The sequence below is a fragment of the Pongo abelii genome, chromosome 1 (assembly GCF_028885655.2).
Source record: "Pongo abelii isolate AG06213 chromosome 1, NHGRI_mPonAbe1-v2.0_pri, whole genome shotgun sequence".
NCBI lineage: Eukaryota > Metazoa > Chordata > Mammalia > Primates > Hominidae > Pongo > Pongo abelii.
In genome coordinates, this window is record NC_071985.2 from 176,552,677 (window position 1) to 176,573,961 (window position 21,285).

Genomic DNA, 21,285 nt, shown 5'->3' on the forward strand with positions numbered 1-21,285 from the left:
GGGATTACAGGCATGAGCCACTGTGCCCAACCGAGATACAGACCTACGTTAATAAAATGACATGAAGAACCTAGGTCAAGGAGGGATGAATCCATATCGCTCTGTCTGTATCTAGTTAGCTATACCCTCTCAACTCAATCTCTCTCTCTCAAAACTTTTTTTTCTTTTTTTTTTTTTTTTTTTTTTGAGATGGAGTCTCACTCTGTTGCTCAGGCTGGAGTGCAATGGCACAGTCTCAGCTCACTGCAACCTCCGCCTCCCGGGTTCAAGCAATTCTTCTGCCTCAGCCTCGCGAGTAGCTGGGATTACAGACACCCGCCAACATACCTGGCTAATTTTTGTATTTTTAGTAGAGACGGGGTTTCACCATGTTGGCCAGGCTGGTCTCGAACTCCTGACCTTGTGATCCACCTGCCTTGGCCTCCCAAAGTGCTGCGATTACAGCCACCGCGTCTGGTCTGACTCAAAACTTTTTCTTCACATTTTTAGTATTAGTAATTACAAGGAGGGACACACACAGTTTAATAATTTATTATAAATATATGGTATCTCTCCAAACACTCACAGAATGTATTAGGTGATCCATACTAGGTCTCTCAATTATTCTTGTGACTAACTGCTTGGATGACCACAAGGAACACTGTGCTGTTATTGGAGACTGTGTGAATAGAGAACCCGGAGTGGTGCAGCCACATTCAGCAACCCTAGCATACATTTCTAAAAATTTTATGGACATATTTTTGTATCCCCTCATTTGAAAAATCATAGAGCACAACTCTCAGGTTAGATCACTATCATAGCTTAGCATTAAACTGGGAGTCTGCTAAATTATTCTATTTAAGAATTTTGATCATTTTAACAGTAAAAATAATGTACTAATAGTGTGTCTTCTCAGAAATTGTTTTCTTTCTTTTCTTTTTTTTTTTTATTAAGAGACAGGGTCACCCTATGTTGCCCGGGCTGGTCTCAAACTCCTGGGCTAAAAACAATCCTACAATCTCAGCCTCCCAAAGTGCTGGGACTCCAGGCATGAGCCACACTGCCTGATTCAAAAATCTTTTTAAAGATATTTTTAATAGAGTCATTTTAGTCTACAAAGAATTTCATTATTTCATTGTGTTTCTACATTAACCCAGTGCATAGGATCTGTAATTCTCACTTTATCAAATTGAGAACTGAGGATCAGCGAGGGATAGCAACTTACCCAAATTCACACAGCTACTTAGGGATAGACCTAGGATTCCAACTGCTGCTTTTAATTGCAATAATCTTTTCATTATGCTACTTTTTTAAAAAGTTAGAAATAAGTTGCATGTGCCAGAGAGAATTTCAATGACCTCATAGGTGTGTATGAAATCACAAGCTGTTTAATGATATTACATAAAAGCTCAAAAGAGCAGAAAACCCACCCACGGATATCAGAAAGGTCCTTCTGGGAAATTTAATTTTATTGTACTTTGTATTTTAGAAAATTTATTTTATTATTATATAGTTGGTTTATTGACTCACTCATTAATTCACCATACATTTTTGTAGTGTTCATGATTGATAAGGCATTTACCTGAACAGTCTGTGACTGGCAAAAATGAGTCAGAGACAATCACTGGCATCATGAAATGAACTATCTCAGAGTCCACAAAGAACAGTAATAGCAGACAGAATGTTACAAATGCCATACCAGAGGTATGAACATAATGTTATGAGAAATTAGCAGAGAAACACGAGAGGCAACAAAATTTGAATTATTGTCCACATTAAATATGTATTACTCTTGTAGTAATAGTAATAATAAAAGATTATTTGTTGTTTAAAGAAGAGATATTATTAATTTCATGGTAGGAAAACAATGGTATAAAATTGGCCATGCCATATTGCCCGAAGTAATGTATAGATTCAATGCTATCCCCATCAAGCTACCATTGACTTTCTTCACAGAATTAGAAAAAACTACTTTAAATTTCATATGGAACCAAAAATGAGCCCATATAGCCAAGACAATCCTAAGCAAAAAGAACAAAGCTAGAGGAATCACACTACCTGACTTCAAACTATACTACAAGGCTACGGTAACCAAAACAGCTTGGTACTTGTACCAAAACAGAGATATAGACCAACGGAACAGAACAGAGGCCTCAGAAATAATGCCACACATCTACAACCATCTAATCTTTGACAAACCTGACAAAAACAAGCAACAGGGAAAGGATTCCCTATTTAATACATGGCGTTGGGAAAACTGGCTAGCCATATTCAGAAAACTGAAACTGGACCCCTTCCTTACACCTTATACAAAAATTAACCCAAGACGGATTAAAGTCTTAAACGTAAGACTTAAAACCATAAAAACCCTAGAAGAAAACCTAGGCAACACCATTCAGGACATAGGCATGGGCAAAGACTTCATGACTAAAACACCAAAAGCAATGGCTACAAAAGCCAAAATTGAGAAATGGGATCTAATTAAACTAAAGAGCTTCTGCACAGCAAAAGAAACTATCATCCGAGTGTACAGGCAAAAAAAAAAAAAAAAAAGAAAGAAAGAAAAGAAAAAAGAAAAAGGTTTGTATTTCATTCTTCAATAAGAAGTGTTTTGAAACAAAGGTATAGTTATAGTTTGTTAAAAATTACATATCCCTACAGAATGGGAGAAAATTTTTGCAATCTACCCATCTGACAAAGGACTAATATCCATAATCTACAAAGAACTTAAACAAATTTACAAAAACAAAAACAAAAAAAAACAGCCCCACCAAAAAAGTGGGTGAAGGGTATGAACAGACAATTCTCAAAAGAAGACATTTATGTGGCCAAAAAACATGTGAAAAAAAGCTCATCATCACTGGTCATTAGAGAAATGCAAATCAAAACCACAATGAGATACCATCTCACACCAGTTAGAATGCTGATCATTAAAATGTCAGGAGACAACAGATGCTGGAGAGGATGTGGAGAAATAGAAAAGCTTTTACACTGTTGGTGGGAGTGTAAATTAGTTCAACTATTGTGGAAGACAGTGTGGCAATTCTTCAAGGATCTAGAACCAGAAATACCATTTGACCCAGCAATCCCATTACTGGGTATATACCCAAAGGATTCAAAATCATTCTACTGTAAAGACACATGCACATGTATGTTTATTGCAGCACTGTTCACAATAGCAAAGACTTGAAACCAACCCAACTGCCCATCAATAATAGACTGGATACAGAAAATGTGGCACATACACAGCATGGAATACTATGCAGCCATAAAAAAGGATGAGTTCATGTCCTTTGCAGGGACATGGATAAAGCTGGAAACCATCATTCTCAGCAAGCTAACACAGGAACAGAAAACCAAACACCGCATGTTCTCACTCATAAGTGGGAGCCGAACAATGAGAACACATGGACACAGGGAGGGGAACATCAGACACTGGGGCCTGTTGGGGGTTGGGGGCCTAGGGGAGGGATAGCAGTAGGAGAAATACCTAATGTAGATGATGGGTTGATGAGTGCAGCAAACCACCATGGCATGTGTATACCTATGTAACAAACCTGCATGTTCTGCACATGTATCCCAGAACTTAAAGTATTGAAAATAATAATAACAATAAATAAATAAATAATTAAAAAAATAAAAAGTGGCCATGGAGAGACAGGCATATATAAACACAAAGTTCTTGTTTCTTTGCCCACTGAGTTAACAGGAGAAGGAAAAAAAGCTGCCTTCTCCGGTAAAATTCCAAAAATTCTGTCACCTTGAGAAAATCAGTTTTCAGTTAAGATAAATAAAATGAAGAATTTTTAGGGCTGCAGGGCAGGGGATGGGGCAGAGTGGGTCTTGGCTACCATCTTGCACAACTCCCCATTTTAAAGTTGAAGAGGCCAGGTGCAGTGGCTTACACCTATAATCTCAGCACTTTGGGAGGTCGAGGCAGGTGGAGCACTTGAGGTCAGGTGTTCAAGACCAGCCTGGCCAACATGACAAAACCCCGTGTCTACTAAAAACACAAAAATTAGCCGGGCGTGTGGCACATGCCTGTAATCCCAGCTACTCAGGAGGCTGAGGCAGGAGAATCGCTTGAATCTGGGAGGTGAAGTCTGCAGTGAGCTGAGATCACGCCACTGCACTCCAACCTGGGTGACAGAGCGAGATTCCGTCTCAAAAAAAAAAAAAAAGTTAACGAGACTAAGGCATAAATAAGTAAAGATACTTGCTCAAGATCGCATAATCAAACAAAATAGAAAGGGAACTCATACTCAGATCTCCAGACCCCACACTGCTCTCATTAAAATATGTAGAATACCATCTGAGGCAAAGAGTTAGGTTACCCTTATTAAATATCTACAGTTGGCCAGGCACGGTATGTAGTCCCAGCACTTTGGGAGGCCGAGGCGGGCAGATCACTTGAGGTCAGGAGTTCGAGACCAGCCTGGCCAAAATGGTGAAACTCTGTCTCTATTAAAAACTACAAAAATGTAATCCCAGCTACTTGGGAGGCTGAGGCAGGAGAATCGCTTGAACCTGGGAGGCGGAGGTTGCAGTGAGCCGAGATTGCGCCATTGCACTCCAGCCTGGGTGACAGAGCAAAACTCCATCTCATTAGAAAGAAAGAAAAAAAATTGACAGTTATGCCTCAAAATTAAATTAACAACACTGGTTACTTAATGTTACCAGGATGATATCTATTATATATACAAGAGATGTCATATATATATGTAGATCCTTCTGGATCCACTTTCAAAATATATATATATGTCTACCTGACATCTTGACACTGAGATATCTAATAGATTTTTCAAATGTAATATGTCCAAAACTGAATTTTTGATCTTTCCTCCCCAGACCTGCTTCACTCTCAGTCTTCCTCATTTCTTTGATGGCAGCTCCTCCATCCTTCTAGTTATTCAGGCTAAAACCCTTGAAGTTATCTTTGATGCCTGTCTTTTTATGCTACTGCATAGCGATTTTGTCAACAAATCCTGTGGAATCTGTCTTAAGAATATATCCAGGAACTGACCATCCTTACCAACTTCTCTACTGTGTCCACCTTAATTCAATGGACAGTCATCTCTCTCTTGGATTATTGCAATAGCCTCTGAACCAAACTCCTTGCTTCTACCTTTGTCCATATCCAGTTGTTCTCAAAACAGCCAGAATGAGCTTTTTAAAATATTAAGTCAGATCATCACTCCTCTGACTCCCATCTAAAATGGACATTCATTTTGTTTAGAGTAAAAGCTGAAGTCCTTTCAGTGGCAAAAATATTTATAGCAGCATTACTCATAATAGCCAAGAAGTGGAAAAAGCCAAATGAACATGTAAACAAAAATGTGTTGTATCCATACAACAGAATAATATTTAGCATTAAAAAAAGTGAAGAACTGATATGTGTTACAATTTGGATGAACCTTGAAAATATTATGAGGCTAGGCACGGTGGCTCATGCCTGTAATCCCAGCATTTTGAGAGGCTGAGGCAGGTGGATCACCTGAAGTCAGGAGTTTGAGACTAGCCTGGCCAAAGTGGTGAAACCCCGTCTCTCCTAAAAATGCAAAAATTAGCTGGGCTTGGTGGTGGGTGCCTGTAATCCCATCTACTTGGGAGGCTAAGGCAGAAGAATTTCTTGAACCCAGGAGATGGAGGTTGCAATGAGCTGAGATCGCACAACTTCACTCCAGCCTGGGCAACAGAGTGAGACTCCATCTCAAAAAAAAAAAAAAAGAAAAGAAAAGAAAATGTTATGTTAAGTGAAAGAAGCCAGTCACAAAAGATCACACATTGTATAACTCTATTTATATGAAATGATGAAATGTCCAGAATAGGCAAATCCATGGAGACATAAAGTCGATTAGGAACTACCTAGGGCTAGAGGGGTTGGAGGAAAAAGGGAGTGACTGCTAATTGGTATAGGGTTTCTTTTAGGGATGATAAAAATGTTCTAAAATGGATTGTGGTGATGATACGGGTCTCTGTGAATGTATTAAAACCATTGCATCGTATACTATAAATGGGTGTATGTTATGGTATGTGAATTACATTTCTGTATTACATTGCTATAAATCTGTTTTTTAAAAAAGAGAGTTAGGTAATAGAAAGGAAGGAAAGAACATAATAAAAGGGGCAGTAAGAATAATAATAATAATAGTAATAATAAGGCCCCATATTAGGAAGGAACTTAATATCTATGAGTTGATAGATATCATGGTACCTATGATATTAGAGAGAAGGCCAATATCCTTAAGGTGTACGAACAAGTTGGAAAATAAGCTGCAGTTAGATAAGGACAATAGTATGAGGATTTTAAGTTTTACCAGAAGCCCCAAAATAAAGATTTAGAGGGATTTATGCAAGCAAATGACATAATCAAATTTCCATTTAAAAAAATCATTCTGTCTGGCTGGCGTGGGGAGAATTAGAAGTGGGAAAGTGTAGAAACTGGGAGAGCAATTAAAAGTTATTGCAGTGGACTAGGAAGAAAGGATGGTTGAAGTGAAGGCAGATATAAGAGATGGACTTTGGTGTCTATTTTGGAGAGAGAATCAGTGAAAGTTGGCAAACTGAGTGGATGTAGGGCATGAAGGATATGAGTAGATGGAGATCCCACTTACTTAGATTGAGAAACCCGGGGGAAGAGTCATTTTTGGTGTAGTTCTGGCTACGCTAAATTTGAGATGCGTTTGAAAATAACCATGTAGACACACACATCAACAGTTTGATATATGGTTTAGATTGGGTTTAAATATTGGCTCTGCCATTTACTAGCTACGTGACATTGAAAACCATTATTATTTTTCCTGATTCCTCCATCTGTAAGATGGAGGTACCGTAACCTGCAGTAGCCAACTAATAATCTACTGGCTTATTACAGCTTGTTGGTTTAAGGCACAGACTCTGAACCTCCAACTGCCTGCATTTGGATCCTGGCTCTGCCATGACTATAGTTGTATGATCTTAATCTCTTTAAGACTCATTTTCTTAATCCCAAAATGGGGATAATAATAGCACCTATCTCATAGGGTTGTTAAATAAAGATACGCATTAGATAATATATGCAAAGTGATTGGGGCTGGCACATAGTAAGCAGATATAAGTGGTAGTTAATGATATTGTCTCACTGGGTTGACATGAAGAGATGAGATAATACATACGAAAGGAACCAGCATGTATTAGATATTCAAAGAATGTTACTAAAGTTTCCTTCCCCATTTTTTCACCTGAATTTTGTCTTAATTAAACTTCCCACTTTTATTTGGACTAGGTTAACCTAGACATTTTCTCAGTATGGTAAAGCCCAGCAAATTGCCCACCAGTTTAAGATGGGAGATAAAGGCCAATGAACATTGCCGCAGGAGCGGAAAATGGAGAAAAGAATGTCTAAGTGGGGAGGCACAATCCAGGTTGGGGAGACAGAATGCAATCAGCAACTATGAACAGTGGACCAGACCGTATAATTCCTAAGAAAAGTGGGATTGGTTTGGAACATTGGCTGCTATGAGATGAACCCCACAGCTGTGTGTTTCATCTAATGAATAACAAAGAAGCAGGGCTCTTCAAATGAGGACACGACTTCAACAATATGTAAGAGCATCATGCACTCTGCCTGAGACCTTTGTGTGTGTGCCATCCCCACTGGTCCTTCATTCATTCATTCACTTGCTCATTTGTTTATTTTCTAGTTTATTCAACAAATATTTACTGAGCACCAGGCATCAGGGAGACAGAAGGGGGAAAAAGGCGAATGTTCTTAGCTCCATGGAGTGTGAAATATAGTGGGGGAAGACAGGAAAGAAACGACAAGTAGAATACACAGTGTCAAGCCGGGCCCAGTGGCTCACGCCTGAAATCCCAGCACTTTGGGAGGCCAAGACAGGCGGATCACCTGAGATCAGGAGTTCAAGACCAGCCTGGCTAACATGGCAAAACACCGTCTCTACTAAAAAATGCAAAAAAATAGCCAGGCGTTGCAGTGGGCGCCTGTAATCCCAGCTACTCAGGATGCTGAGGCAGGAGAATCGCTTGAACCAGGGAGGCGGAGGTTGCAGTGAGCCGATATCATGCCATTGCACTCCAGCCTGGGTGATAAGAGTGAAACCCTGTCTCAAAAAAAAAGAAGAAGCAGAAAGAATATACAGTGTCAGATAAATTCTATGGAGAAAAATAAAGCAAGGGCATCAGGGGAGATGCAGACATGGTAGCAAAGTAAAAGTCTGAAGAAGGGGAGCACTCCAACAGAGGGAACATTTCGTGCAAAGGCCCTGCTCATATATCTCTGTCATTCTGAATCCCATTTTCCCATCCTCCAAAATTTAAAGAAATAGAAAATTTTCACTGGGCTGAGGAAGATAATGTTCTTAGTATTAGTTTCTAGGGCTGCTGTAACAAATTACCACAAGTTGGGTAACTTACAACAACAGAAATATGCTATCTTACAGTTCTGGAGGCCAGCAGTCCAAAATCCAGCAGGGCCACATTCCTTCAGGGAACTTCTGGAAAGGGCCCATTCCTTGCCAATTTCAGCTTCTGGGGGTTGCATCAGCATTTCTGGCTGCATCTCTCCAATCTCTGCCTCTGTCTTTACATGGCCTTCTCTGTGTGCCCATGTCTTCTCTTCTGTCTCTTATAGGGACACTTATCCTTGGATTTAGCATCCACCTGAGTAATTCAGGGTGATCTCATCTAAAGATCCTTAAGCCAGGCGCGGTGGCTCATGCCTATAATCCCAGCGCTTTGGGAGGCTGAGGCGGGTGGATCACGAGGTCAGGAGATCAAGACCATCCTGGCTAACACGGTGAAACCCCGTCTCTACTTAAAATACAAAAAATTAGCTGGGCGTGGTGGCACGCACCTGTAGTCCCAGCTACTCGGGAGGCTGAGGTAGGAGAATCGCTTGAACCCGGGAGACAGAAGTTGCAGTGAGCCAAGATCGCACCGCTGTACTCCGGCCTGGGCGTCAGAGCTAGCCTCCATCTCAGAAAAAAAAAAAAAAAAAAAAAAAAAAAAATCCTTAATTTAATTACATCTGCAAAGACTCCTTTCCAAATAAGGTCATAGTCACAGATTCTGGCCATTAGGATATGAACATATCATTTGGGGGGGCTACCATTCAATCCACTACACTCAATAAAGGTGTTTCTGTTCTTCTTTGTCCCTGTTATGGACTTTCTCACGTTCCTCATCTTTTTTCTCTAAGTTGAAAAGTTGTCTTTGAGAAATGTTTTTTCTTTTCTTTTCTTGTTTCTTTACTCTCTCTCTCTCCCTCCCTTCCTCCCTCTGTCTCTCTTTCTCTTTCTTGGAGTGTCCATACAGACATAAGTGAGGTAGATGACTGAGAATTATCTGAGATAGAGACTTTCATATGGCCACAGCCGTTAATATGGTTCAAAGGCAAAATCATGTTGGCATCTGTTTGGGAATTGCAATGAGTAAGTAAGTAAGTTAAAATTTCAGAATAATTAATTATTTCTCTGTTGGCGAAACAGGAAATGGATAAATATAACCAATGTTCACAATTTGGAAAATTGAACAAATACTTCTATTTACCCCTTTTCCCATTCATATCATACACAGCTAAGTTATGTTACCATCCTTATTCATACTTTCATTTACACTTTTTCTACTTTTTGACAATTTAAATCTTTGTTGCAGTATAACATACGTGCAATAGGTACAAAAGCTTTATGTTCACATATTAATCTCACACTGTTTTTACATATCTGTTTAACTGTGTAACCATCATCCAAATCAAATATTCAGAAGGCTTCTTCCCATTTAACAATCCCCTCCCCAAAGGTGACCACTATTCTATCTAGTTCTATCACCATAGACAAGTTACCTGTTTTTGAACTTCTAAAGTGATACAGTATGCACTCCTGTGTAAATTTCTTTTTTTTTTTTTGACATGTGTCTGAAAGACGCATCCAAGACCTTTTGTGTAGCTGTGGTTTACTTTTTTTCAGTACTGCATAGTATTTCACCACGTATCACTGTATGATATAGATTTATTCTAATTTGTGTTGTTTCCATTTGTGAGTTATCATGAATAAAGCTGCTATGAACCTTATTGTACAAGTCTTTTGGTAGACATACGTCATCATTTTTGATGGGCATATCCCTAGAAGTGGAATTACTGGGCCATTGAATAGACATAGGTTTAGTTTTAGTAGATTTTACCCAAGAGTTTTCCAAAATAGCTATACCAATTATCTCTCCAGTTGGTCCATATCCTCACCATTTGATATTGTCAAGCTTCCAAATTTTAGCCATTCTGATGGGTATACAGTGGCGTGAAGTGGTATTTCATTGTGGTTTTAATTTGCATTTCCCTAATGACTAACGATGTTTGTCATATGTGTATTGGTCACTTGTATATCCTCTTTTGTTAACTGCCTATTCAAGAATTTTGCCCCCCCTTTTTTTTTTTAAAAAAAGACCCTATTTTTGGTTGTCTGTCTTTTTCTTATCGGTTTGTAGGAGTTTTTTATATACTCTGAATATACATCCTTTTAGTGAATATCCTTTTTGGCCATGTATTGTTCCAGTCTGTGGCTTACCTTTTCATTTTCTTAATTTAATGTTTTAGGGGTCAAAGTTTTTTTGTAAAGAGCCAAATAATAAATATTTTAGGTTTTGCAGGTCATGTGGTCTCTTTTGCAACTACTGAGCTATGCCATTTAGTGCAAAAGCAGCTACACACAATATGTTTACTGAATAAGCAAAAACTTTATCATTCTTCTTTTGATTGTTTTTCAGCCATGTAAAAATTTAATAATTATTCTTAGCTCATATATTGTACAAAAACACTTGACAGGCTGGATTAAGTTTATAGTCTGATATGGTTGGGCTATGTCCCCACCTAAATCTTATTTTGAATTGTAATTCCCATAACCCCCATGTGTCATGGGAGGTACCAGGTGGAGATAACTGAATTGTGGAAGCGGTTTCCTCTATCCTGTTCTCATGATGGTGAGTTAGTTCTCACAAGATCTGATAATTTTATAAGGAGCTTCAGCCCCTCATTCGCTCTGCACTTCTCCTTGCTGCCGCCATGTGAAGAAGGACACGTCTGCTTCCCCTTAAGCCATGATTATAAGTTTCCTGAGGCCTTCCCAGCCCTGTGGAACTGTGAGTCAATTAAACCTCTTTCCTTTATAAATTACTCAGTCTTGGGTATATCCTTATAGCAGCAGGAGAACAGACTAATACACAGTCCGTAGTTTGGCAGCTCTGGTGTATTTTATAAATACAAATTATGAATTTTAATGAATTTCAGTTTATCAGTTTCTTCTTTTGTCATCAATGTTTTTTTATTACTATTTAAGAAATGTTTGCCTATCCCAAAATCATGAATATATTATCCTTCATCTTATTCTAGAAGTTTCATTTTATTATTCATGTTTATATCTATGATCCATCTGGGATTAAGTTTTATGAATGATGTAAAATACAGGTTTCACACATTTGCTTCTATGTACTTAAGTTATTATATATCTTTTTCAATTTTATTATGCAACTATGACTTATCTGTTCATTGAAGCTTTCCCTGATACCCTCACCTTGTGCTTGTAACTTTCCTCTAGTCATTCTTTCAACAACTACTTTTTGAAGCCTTATTATTATGTACCATGTTAGGCACATGGTGTGGTTTGTGTCTGAAGATATGTGTGTTTACTTGCTCATTTAATCATTCATCAAATTTCATGATTTCATCAAATTTCATGAAGAAGATTATAGTTTTTTGAAGAAAACAACTTAAACTTTACAATGAAATATGATAATATTGCAAGTATTTGTTCACATGTTTTTCTTTTTTTTTTTTTTTTTTGAGACGGAGTCTTGCACTATCCCTGGGCTGGAGTGCAGTGGCGTGATCTCGGCTCACTGCAACCTCCGCCTCCTGGGTTCAAGTGATTCTCCTGCCTCAGCCTCCCAAGTAGCTGGGATTACAGGCACCTGCCACCACACCCAATGAATTTTTTGTATTTTTAGTAAAGACAGGGTTTCACCATGTTGGCCACACTGGTCTCAAACTCCTGACCTCGTGATTCACCCACCCGCTTTGGCCTCCCAAAGTGCTGGGATTACAGGTGTGAACCACTGCGCCTGGCCTTGTTCACATGTTTTTCTAAAAATTAGTCATTCGAAGAAAGAAGCCGTAAGCATTAATTTGATTATCTCTAGCACCTAGCATAAATCCTAGCATAGAAAAAGTGATCATGAAATTTGATGAATGATTAAATTAGCAAGTAAATACACATATACATTGAATAAATATACACATATGTATACAGTGAGTGTATATATATACATATATTTGAATTCAGTGAATAAATACATAAATGTTTATATATATGTGCACATCATACACACAAACAATCTTCCACTCTTTCCTCCCAGATGCACACAATTAAAGTGCCACTTCAGAAACCACTAACCTTTCTCCTGTGTGCCTTAGACCAGAAGTCCCCAAACCCCAGGCCACAGATCAGTAGTGGTGCATGGCATGGCCTGTTAGGAACTGGGCTGCATAGCAGGAGGTGAGCCACCAGCCAGCGAACAAAGCTTCACCTGTATTTACAGCTGCTCCCCATGGCTCACATTGCTGCCTGAGCTCTGCCTCCTGTCAGATCATCGATGGCATCAGATCCTCATAAGAGCACAAACCCTACTGTGAACTGTGCTTGTACGGAGGAGAATCTAATGCCTGATGATCTGTCACTGTCTCCCATCACTCCCAAATGGGACCGTCTAGTCACAGGAAAACAAAACTCAGGGCTCCCACTGATTCTACATTATGGTGAGCTGTATAATTATTTCATTATATATTACAATGTAATAATAATAGAAATAAAGTGCACAATAAATGTAATGTGCTTGAATTATCCTGAAACCATCCCCCCCCCACTCCCCTCCCAGGTCCACGGAAAAATTACCTTCCAAAAAACCAGTCCCTGGTGCCAAAAAGGTTGGGGGCTGCTGCCTTACACAGACAAAGTTTATTCATTATAGATTAATTATTAACGCCTTAGCCTTTTCACAAGATGGCACCGAAGATGAAAAAGGAAGCTCCTGCCCCCTCCAAAGCTGATGCCAAAAGCAAAGACTTTGGCCACGAAAAAAAAAGATCCATATGTCACCCTCTTTCTGGTGGCCCAAGGCACTGTGGTTCTGGAAGTAGCCCAAATATCCTTGGATGAGCTCCCCCAGGAGAAACAAGCTTACTCACTCTGCCTTATCAGTTCCATTGACCACTGAGTCTGCTATGAAGAAGATAGAAAACAACATGACAATCGAGATGGATTGATGGATAACAGAATGACAAATATGTGATAAAACAAGTAGAATATTAATGGTGATTCCAGGGAGTGGGCATATGAATGCTCATGGTAAATTATTTTCAACTTTTCTGTATATTTGAAAGTCTTCATAATAAACTATAAAGGAAGTAATGTGCAAAAACAAAAAAGGAAACAATGATACACTTGGGTTCATTGTGCATATCGAAGCCAACAAACAAGCACCAGATCAAACAGGCTATGAAGGAGTTCTATGACCTTGATATGGCCAAGGTCAACACCCTGATCAGGCCCGGTGGAGAGAACACATATGTTCAATTGCCTCCTGAATTACGTTTCAGATGTGGCCAACAAAACTGGGATCATCTAAGCTGAGTCCAGCCGGCTAATTCTAAATATTCACCAGAAAAATACTCATTTAAAAGTAATAGTAATAAAGACTTGATGGCTCCTATCTCAGACTGCCTGGGTTCAAATCCAGGCTCTATCACCTAGCAGTTAAAGTTACTTAACTTTCCTGTGCCCCAGTAGCCTCATTTGTAAAATGAAAAAAAACCTTCCTTACAGGGTTGCTTGGAATATTAAAGGAGTTAACACATATCAAATAATTAAAGCCTAAAGGTTCAATGAGGACAGGAATTTTTGTTTTATTCATTGCCATATCCCTAGCTTATAGAAGAGTGTTTGGTACATAGCAGATGCTCAATAAATTTCTATTGAATGAATAACCAATATTAGGATAGTCAAAATCGAATAGCTGTTGGCTATTATTTTATGTATGCTATAAAAGTTCTTAATTCCCATTTCAATCATTCCCCATCCCCCAATTACTGCCATTTTCACTTTGGGAGCCATGGCACTTTCCTATAATGACACAAGATGGCAGCATCACTCTCCTTTTAAGTTATCAGCCAAGCTCTAGTTGGACCAGTTTTGGAAATCTCTGAAGCATCTTTATTTGCAAGTTCCTCCATCCATTCTAATTGTTTTTTTTTTTAATGAACAACATTAACTGTTTGAATTACCATAAGATTATCTCTTAACTGCTCTAATTTCTAGCTAAGAAAAGATTACTACTTGTAAAAAGGTATAAATGTTGACATGAATCCAAGACTGCTTTCCAGTACTACTATGATTTTGTGTTCTTAAAGCTCCCTTTTTGTAACAAAAAAACTGCTTGACAAATTATGAAGCCAAATGTGTTTCAGAGACACAAGGTGCAACAATGTTGTTCCCTTCCAAGCCTGTAAGAAATTACAAACAAAATACAACTTCCCCTCCGTCTCTTTACTAAAGACATGAAGCTAATTCTTCAGTCCCTCTAAGTTACTCTGTGAATTCACTGTTGAACAGCAGAAATTTCTGAGCACCTTTGAGTGTGAGACCTTGTGGGGTAAAGAAAAAAACCTTAGTTTAGAAATTAAGAGACCTGGATTCTAGTGGCTCTTCAGGAATCTCCTCACCACCAACTGTAATCAAATCTCCTATTTTTCCAAGATTCAATTTCCTTATTTCTAAAACAAGGATAATAATCTCCGCCTTACCTATTCGGAAACAAGATCAGTGAATGTAAATAGCATTATAAACTCTAAGGGGTATAACTGTATTATAAATATTATAAACTGTAAAGCATTATACACTTCACCCTGCAGGAGCTAATGTTAGAATCATTTTCATTTTACCTATGGGGAAAACCAGTTCTATCCAGTTAAGTGAGCTTGCCTCAGTTTTCTCATCTGTAAAATGGGACTAATGATAGCAACTCCACCTACTTCAGTGAGTTGTAAAGATAAAATAAGATAATAGATGTGAAAGTGCTTTTAAAATGAAAGTACTTTCACTTGTACTCTCACAAGATTATTAGCTTAAGCAAATGGCTTTTCTTGGATTTCACAAAAAATCCTAAAGAAAACAACATATAAGTAAATCGTTCAAGAAAATAAGTATTTTGAATTATTACTTTCTGAAACCTCAAGAAATTGCATATTTTAAAAAGACAGGAGTTGAGAGGCTGAAGATGTTATTTTATTTAGGGAAGGATGACTATAATTAAATGGTTATATTCAAGGTGGTACTTAATAAATGCTTTTTAAATAGCTGTAGTTAAATGAGGTATTTTGTAGAAATAAAGTGTTCATTGAAAATATTAACATTCAACTTGCCAGATGCAGTGGTTCACACCTATAATCTCAGCACTTTGGGAGGCCAAGGTGGTCTGACCACTTGAGGCCAGGAGTTCAAGACTAGCCTGGCCAACATGGCAAAACCCCGTCTGTACTAAAAACACAAAAATTAGCCAGGCTTGGTGGCCATGCCTATAATCCCAGCTGTGGCACGAGAATTGCTTGAACTCAGGAGGGCTGCAGTGAGCTGAGATCGCGCCACTGCACTCTAGCCCGGGTGACAGAGCAAGACTCTGTCTCAAAGAAAAGATTACTTTCTTTGACAAAATTAACATTCAACTAATATTTATTGATTGCCTATTGTGTACCAAGCATTTTCAAATGTATTATTTCATTTTATACTTTTAAGCCCTCCTCACAACTACAGAAAAATGTCAGCCCCATTTAAAAGTTGAGGAAACTGAGGTTCAGGGAGGTTATTCAGCTTGCCTCAGGTCAAACAGCAGAACCCCTTCTGCTAATCCCCTGCCCCTTCCTGCCTTTTGTCAGGAGTATTACTGTAGATGTTTCCATTCAGTCCTCTGGAAGCATTCGTGATATCAAATCCAACACTTATAGCAGCAAGCTAGCAATTTTTGTTTAGTAAAAACCAGAGGTGGAATATGAATATAACAGTTTGGAAGAATCTGGATAAATAGACACTTCTTAGTCAAAACGTCTATGTCTTCTTAAGTTAATTTCAATGGCTTAAGAAACTTAGGCTCTTACTTTTTAACCATACAATTTTATATAAAGGGACTCAGCTACTTTCCTCTTCAATATTTCTAGAGCCAATTCATACCTTTTCAAAACTAAAAATAATTAATTATTAAATATTAGGAGTCAAAGAGAGAAAGAAAATTATGAGGTAATGAGAGATCTTAGAAATGAAGACCATTTAAATCTGTTGGGAGGTATCAGTTATGTAAGAATGATGTGCTGTTGTTGTCACACATAATAAGTCAATCTTAAAAAGGCATTTATCCCTGCTGATGTTATAGTTTTTATACAGACCAATTTAATGAACTGGATGTCATTTTAATGTGTGAATTTTGGTAAGTTTGTTTGCCAGAAATTCTAATTACTTAATTACCTTGAAATGACACCATTCTAAATTATCAAGTCTGTTTTGCTGCAATTTATTTGCTGGTAAACTTTAGGGTTTAAGGCAAAGAGGCCTTCAAATTTATATGTCTGGTTAGCTGCTTTATTTCCCATTATCTAAAGAAATATGTTGACACTATATTTTATTACTTGTTCAAATCAGTTTTATCATAACAAGTATTTGTAGCAGTCCCTTGAAGAGTTACCCAAATATAATACCTGTTTGCATAGAACTACATACATCAATTAACACTATGATCTTTTAGTTATGGAAAAATAGCCCACAGAGCCTTATAAATGGACATATAAAACTATTATTTAAACATCCATTTATTATCCTTTTTATCTGCTTTTGGAATAACAGACTTTTTGAGACAGAGTCTCCCTCTCTTGCTCAGACTGGAGTGCAGTGGCGTGATCTGGGCTCACTGCAACATCCACCTCCCCAGTTCAAGCGATTCTCATGTCTTAGCCTCAGGGAGTAGCTGGGACTATGGGTCTGTACCACCACACCAGTATTTTTAGTAGAGATGGGGTTTCACCATGTTGGCCAGGCTGATCTTGGAGTCCTGGCCTCAAGCCATCTGCCTGCTTGGCCTCCCAAAGAGCTGCGATGATAGGCGTGAGCCACTGCGCCCAGCCAGTCTGACTTTTAAAAATATGTGTATTCTTAAATTAGTAAAAGTCATTTCACAGATAAGGAAAAGCAGACAGGAAACATACAGGGAGGTACCTATAAAATTCATGTAGTCACTATTTCTTTCTTTGGCTTAGGATTTCACCATTATTTATTGTGGTACCAAGGTCAAGGCGCTAGCCTCATGGAGTTAACAATCTTTGAGGGACAAATTATGACCACTTGCAAGTAAGACAAGCCACTATATTCCACTGCACATGACCCTGTCTGATTATTTCACTTTGCAAGTAATTTCATGATTTGCAAAGTGAAGTAATCAGACAGGGCCGTGTCCAGTGGAATAAGACCTTGAGTGTCTACTCAAGGTCTTTTAGAGCTCAAAGGAGGGAAAGATCAGAGAGACCTGCAGTTTCAAGAAAGCTTGCTTTTAGATTGGAATTCCAAAAGCATGGTTTGGTGATTTAGAATTTCAAAGATGACTATAATTACAAAGACAACTGAGTAGGCAAAGACCCTGGAATCCTGAATTCCTCTTAGAATGTCAATAATTATGAACCTGGCCTTGTTTTGTTTCCACTCTTAACATTTCAAGAGAAGGTGTTTCTCAAGAAAAAGCTATCTCAAGAATCTGTCTTCTGAACTACCCTGGCTTTTACCTGTGCTATTTGAATTGAGAGTGCTGTGTCTGCTTTGCAGTTGGATGCTTCAGCTCCAAAACTTCTTGGAAGAGTCAGATCTTCTTGCTTCCAGAAGATAGCAATGTTGTCTTTCTTTGCAAGCCCCACTTACTAACCGGTCCTAACTTGAGCTTAATTCAGTACACAGCAAATCCCGTGCTAGGTACTAGAGAGATGCCGCGGTGCTGATAACCTACACAGTTTGCTAGTCTTTACCATCTGTAACACCAAATCAGGCTGAGATAGGCTCATGCCTGTAACCCTAGCACTTTGGGAGGCCGAGGCAGGCGATAATGAAGTCAGGAATTTGAGACCAGCCTGACCAACATGGTGAAGCCCCATCTTTACTAAAAATACAAAAATTAGCCGTGTGTGGTGGCACGCGCCTGTAATCTCAGCTACTCAGGAGGCTGAGGCAGGAGAATCCCTTGAATCCGGGAGGCAGAGATTGCAGTGAGCCAAGATTGCAGCACTGCACTCCAGCCTGGGCGACAGAGTGAGACGCTATCTCGGGGAAAAAAAAAATAGTTATAAGCAAAGAGTTGACAGTGAAGTTAATTCTGTGCAGGAGTGAAGAAAGTACTCAGAGAGGAGGTGACATTTCAGAGGATACTAAAGCAAGAGAAGCATTTCCCTAACTAGAGGAGGAAAGGGTATGCATTTAGGCAGAGTGTGTAGGAGAGCAGGGGTGTGGAGTGTGAAAGGATTGTACCAGAAAGGGCAATTGTACCAGAAAGGGTTGATGGTGGCTGCATATAAAGTTATCAAAACCCAAAACAAGTCAGTGTCAGAAAGAATATGATTCATATAATGTATCAAAAAGCTACAAATATTTCCATTTCTGAATGCACACAAAGAGTCACCTGGAAAAAACATCCATTTATTGTCCGCTGTGCCCAGCTCCATGCTAGGCACTATAGAAGACACAAGGGAAGGCCCTTGCCCTGGAAATGTTTATTCTCTATCTGGAAAAAAGATTAACTCACATAAAATAATTAAAAATAAGATGCCAGCCTCTAAGGAAAAATGTTAGATTGTCTGAAACTCAAGCAGGGAGCATTTTGGCTGCCCTGGAATTCCCCATAGCAGTACAATTACTCTTGGGGCCAGGAGAGGGGTTGGATGGCCTGAGACTCCTTTACCCAGAAAAAAGGTAATTGCTAACCCTCATAGAGCACTTCCTATGTACTGGGCACTGTTCTAGGAGCTTACACGGATTAACAAATTAAGTCTTCACAACCACCCTATATGAAAAGGAACAGTTATCTCTAGTTACATATGGGGAAACTGAGGCACAGAGTCACAGGATTGAAATCCAGGAGATGTGATTCCACAGTCGTGCAGTCTTATTCATTTTAGTATTCTCAAAATCTAGCACAGTACCCGGTGCTGGATGTTAAGATCTTAAACAAACAAACAACTCGTTTTCCTTAAAAATTATATTTTCAGGGTAATACAATTCAAGTCACAATAAAGAACTGAAAGCCTCACGTTTGTAGGTGAGGAAAAATACATTTTAGCTGTACAGCCCTAACTTTTACTTGACCCAAGGCCAGCAAGAAAATGTTTTTTATTTACATATATTTTTTCTTTGGTGACAATTTGGTGTTTCTGAACGCTAGGGGCTCCTGGTTTCTCTGGTTTTAGAGTAACTTTTCCTTTTAGGACTTTTTTTTTTTTTTTTTTTTGAAGGGGGTGGGGGAAAATGTGGCCTTAATTATCCTACGTCTTAGGCAGCTTAAGGAAGGGGCTGTGCTTTCGGAATCCCATCCGAGCCAAGTAAGGAGGTCCCTCTCTCTCTCCCCCCACGTCTTCTCTTTTTAAAGGACCTCGTGAAATAAAAGTGCAGAAAACAAACCCAGGCGATCACAGCAGCAGCCGCCGCGGCAGCAGCACCAACAGCAGGAGGAGCAGGAGGAGCCGGAGGAGGAGGAGGAGGCGGCAAAGTTGGAGTTGGGGCTGGCGCTCCGGAGTTGCTGGGCTCAGCGCAGCTCCCATTCATTAAGGAACCAGCTGCGGAGGAAGGTGGCCGAGCGCCCGCGCTGCCCACTCGCTCGCTCGCGCACTCAGACGCGCGCCAGAACAGCGCGCCCCAAGCTGCGCAGCTCTGCAAAAGTTTCTGCTCGGGATCTGGCTCTCTTCCCCTTGGACTTTCGAACGATTTAGGGTTGAGAGAGGAAAGCAGAGGCGCGCAGGAGGAGCAGAAAACACCACCTTCTGCAGTTGGAGGCAAGCAGCCCCGGCTGCACTCTCGCCGCCGCGCCTGGAGCCGGGGCCGACCCGCCACTCTCCGCAGCAGCCTCGACCAGGAGGCGACCCGGGCGCCTGGGTGTGTGGCTGCTGTTGCGGGAAGTCTTCGCGGGGCGGGAGGCTCGCGCCGCAGCCAGCGCCATGCAAAACTACAAGTACGACAAAGCGATCGTCCCGGAGAGCAAGAACGGCGGCAGCCCGGCGCTCAACAACAATCCGAGGAGAAGCGGCAGTAAGCGGGTGCTGCTCATCTGCCTCGACCTCTTCTGCCTCTTCATGGGTGAGCCCAGCCCCGCTGTCCCTCGGCCCCTCGGCCCTCGGCGCGCGCGTCCCAGCCCAGCCCGGGGCCGCGCAGCGCCGCGCCGCGCCGCGCTGTCAGCTCCGGGGGGCCCCCGCAGCCTTCCTGGGGAGCCTTCGCGCCGCCCGGCCCCGAAGCCCCCGCCCTCCCCGATCCCACCGACTTCTTGGCCTGTACTTGAGTGGGTCTGGGCGTGCTTAAGCGTTCGTGAGCAACTGTTAAACCAGCTCAGTAAAAGTCGTCTCCACGTTGGAAGCCCGGGCGGAATCCCGCGGAAGGTGTGGGTTCGTCCTTTTAGCGTAGGGGAAGTTGGTTGAGCCGTGCTCTAGAGCCAGCCTATAGCTAGCTGGTCGCCCTCCATCCGAGTGAAATGGATCGCCCCGAGAGTCGGGCTCCTGCCTGGAGCCGAGCTGCCTTCCCGGCGGCTGTATGTAAACATCCAACCCTTCCGCCTTTGCTGCCCAAGCTCACCAGACTGGCTAGCCGGCCTTTTCACTTGCTTCTCTCCTGTAGGTGCTTTCCCTGGGCTTGGTGCTGGGCACGGCTTCAGCAATCACTTGAGTGCCTACTGTGTGCCAGGTGGTAGGCGGCTTCACGGGCATCAGTTTTAACTCGCCCACTCTCTGACTCGGTGCAGTAGGAGTGATGAGCCCCATTTCCCTGATGGGCACATTGAGGCACTGGGAAAGCCAGCTGCGATCTTGTTTGGGGACCACAAATTTAATTGCACTCCCAGAAAGTTGAGGCGATGGTCCACTTCTGTTTTCCAAAGTCGTTGGAAGCCACAGCTGGAAGAGCGGTGGGAGTTAAAGGAATTGGAGTGGGAGGGTGAGGAGGATTTATGAACTCGGTAGGGGAGGGAGAAAGCGCTTCACACGAA

General features: G+C 40.6%; 1 protein-coding gene across 1 annotated transcript in view; it reads left to right on the plus strand.

Moving 5' to 3' along the window:
* Positions 1 to 19,577: 19,577 nt before the first annotated feature.
* PLPP3 (phospholipid phosphatase 3) overlaps positions 19,578 to 21,285 on the plus strand; it is an 85,415-nt gene continuing 83,707 nt past the window's right edge. The window contains exon 1 of the mRNA XM_002810774.6: positions 19,578 to 20,387. Coding sequence (XP_002810820.3) covers positions 20,249 to 20,387 — 139 coding nt within the window. The 5' untranslated portion in view covers positions 19,578 to 20,248. The remainder of the gene's footprint in view (positions 20,388 to 21,285) is intronic.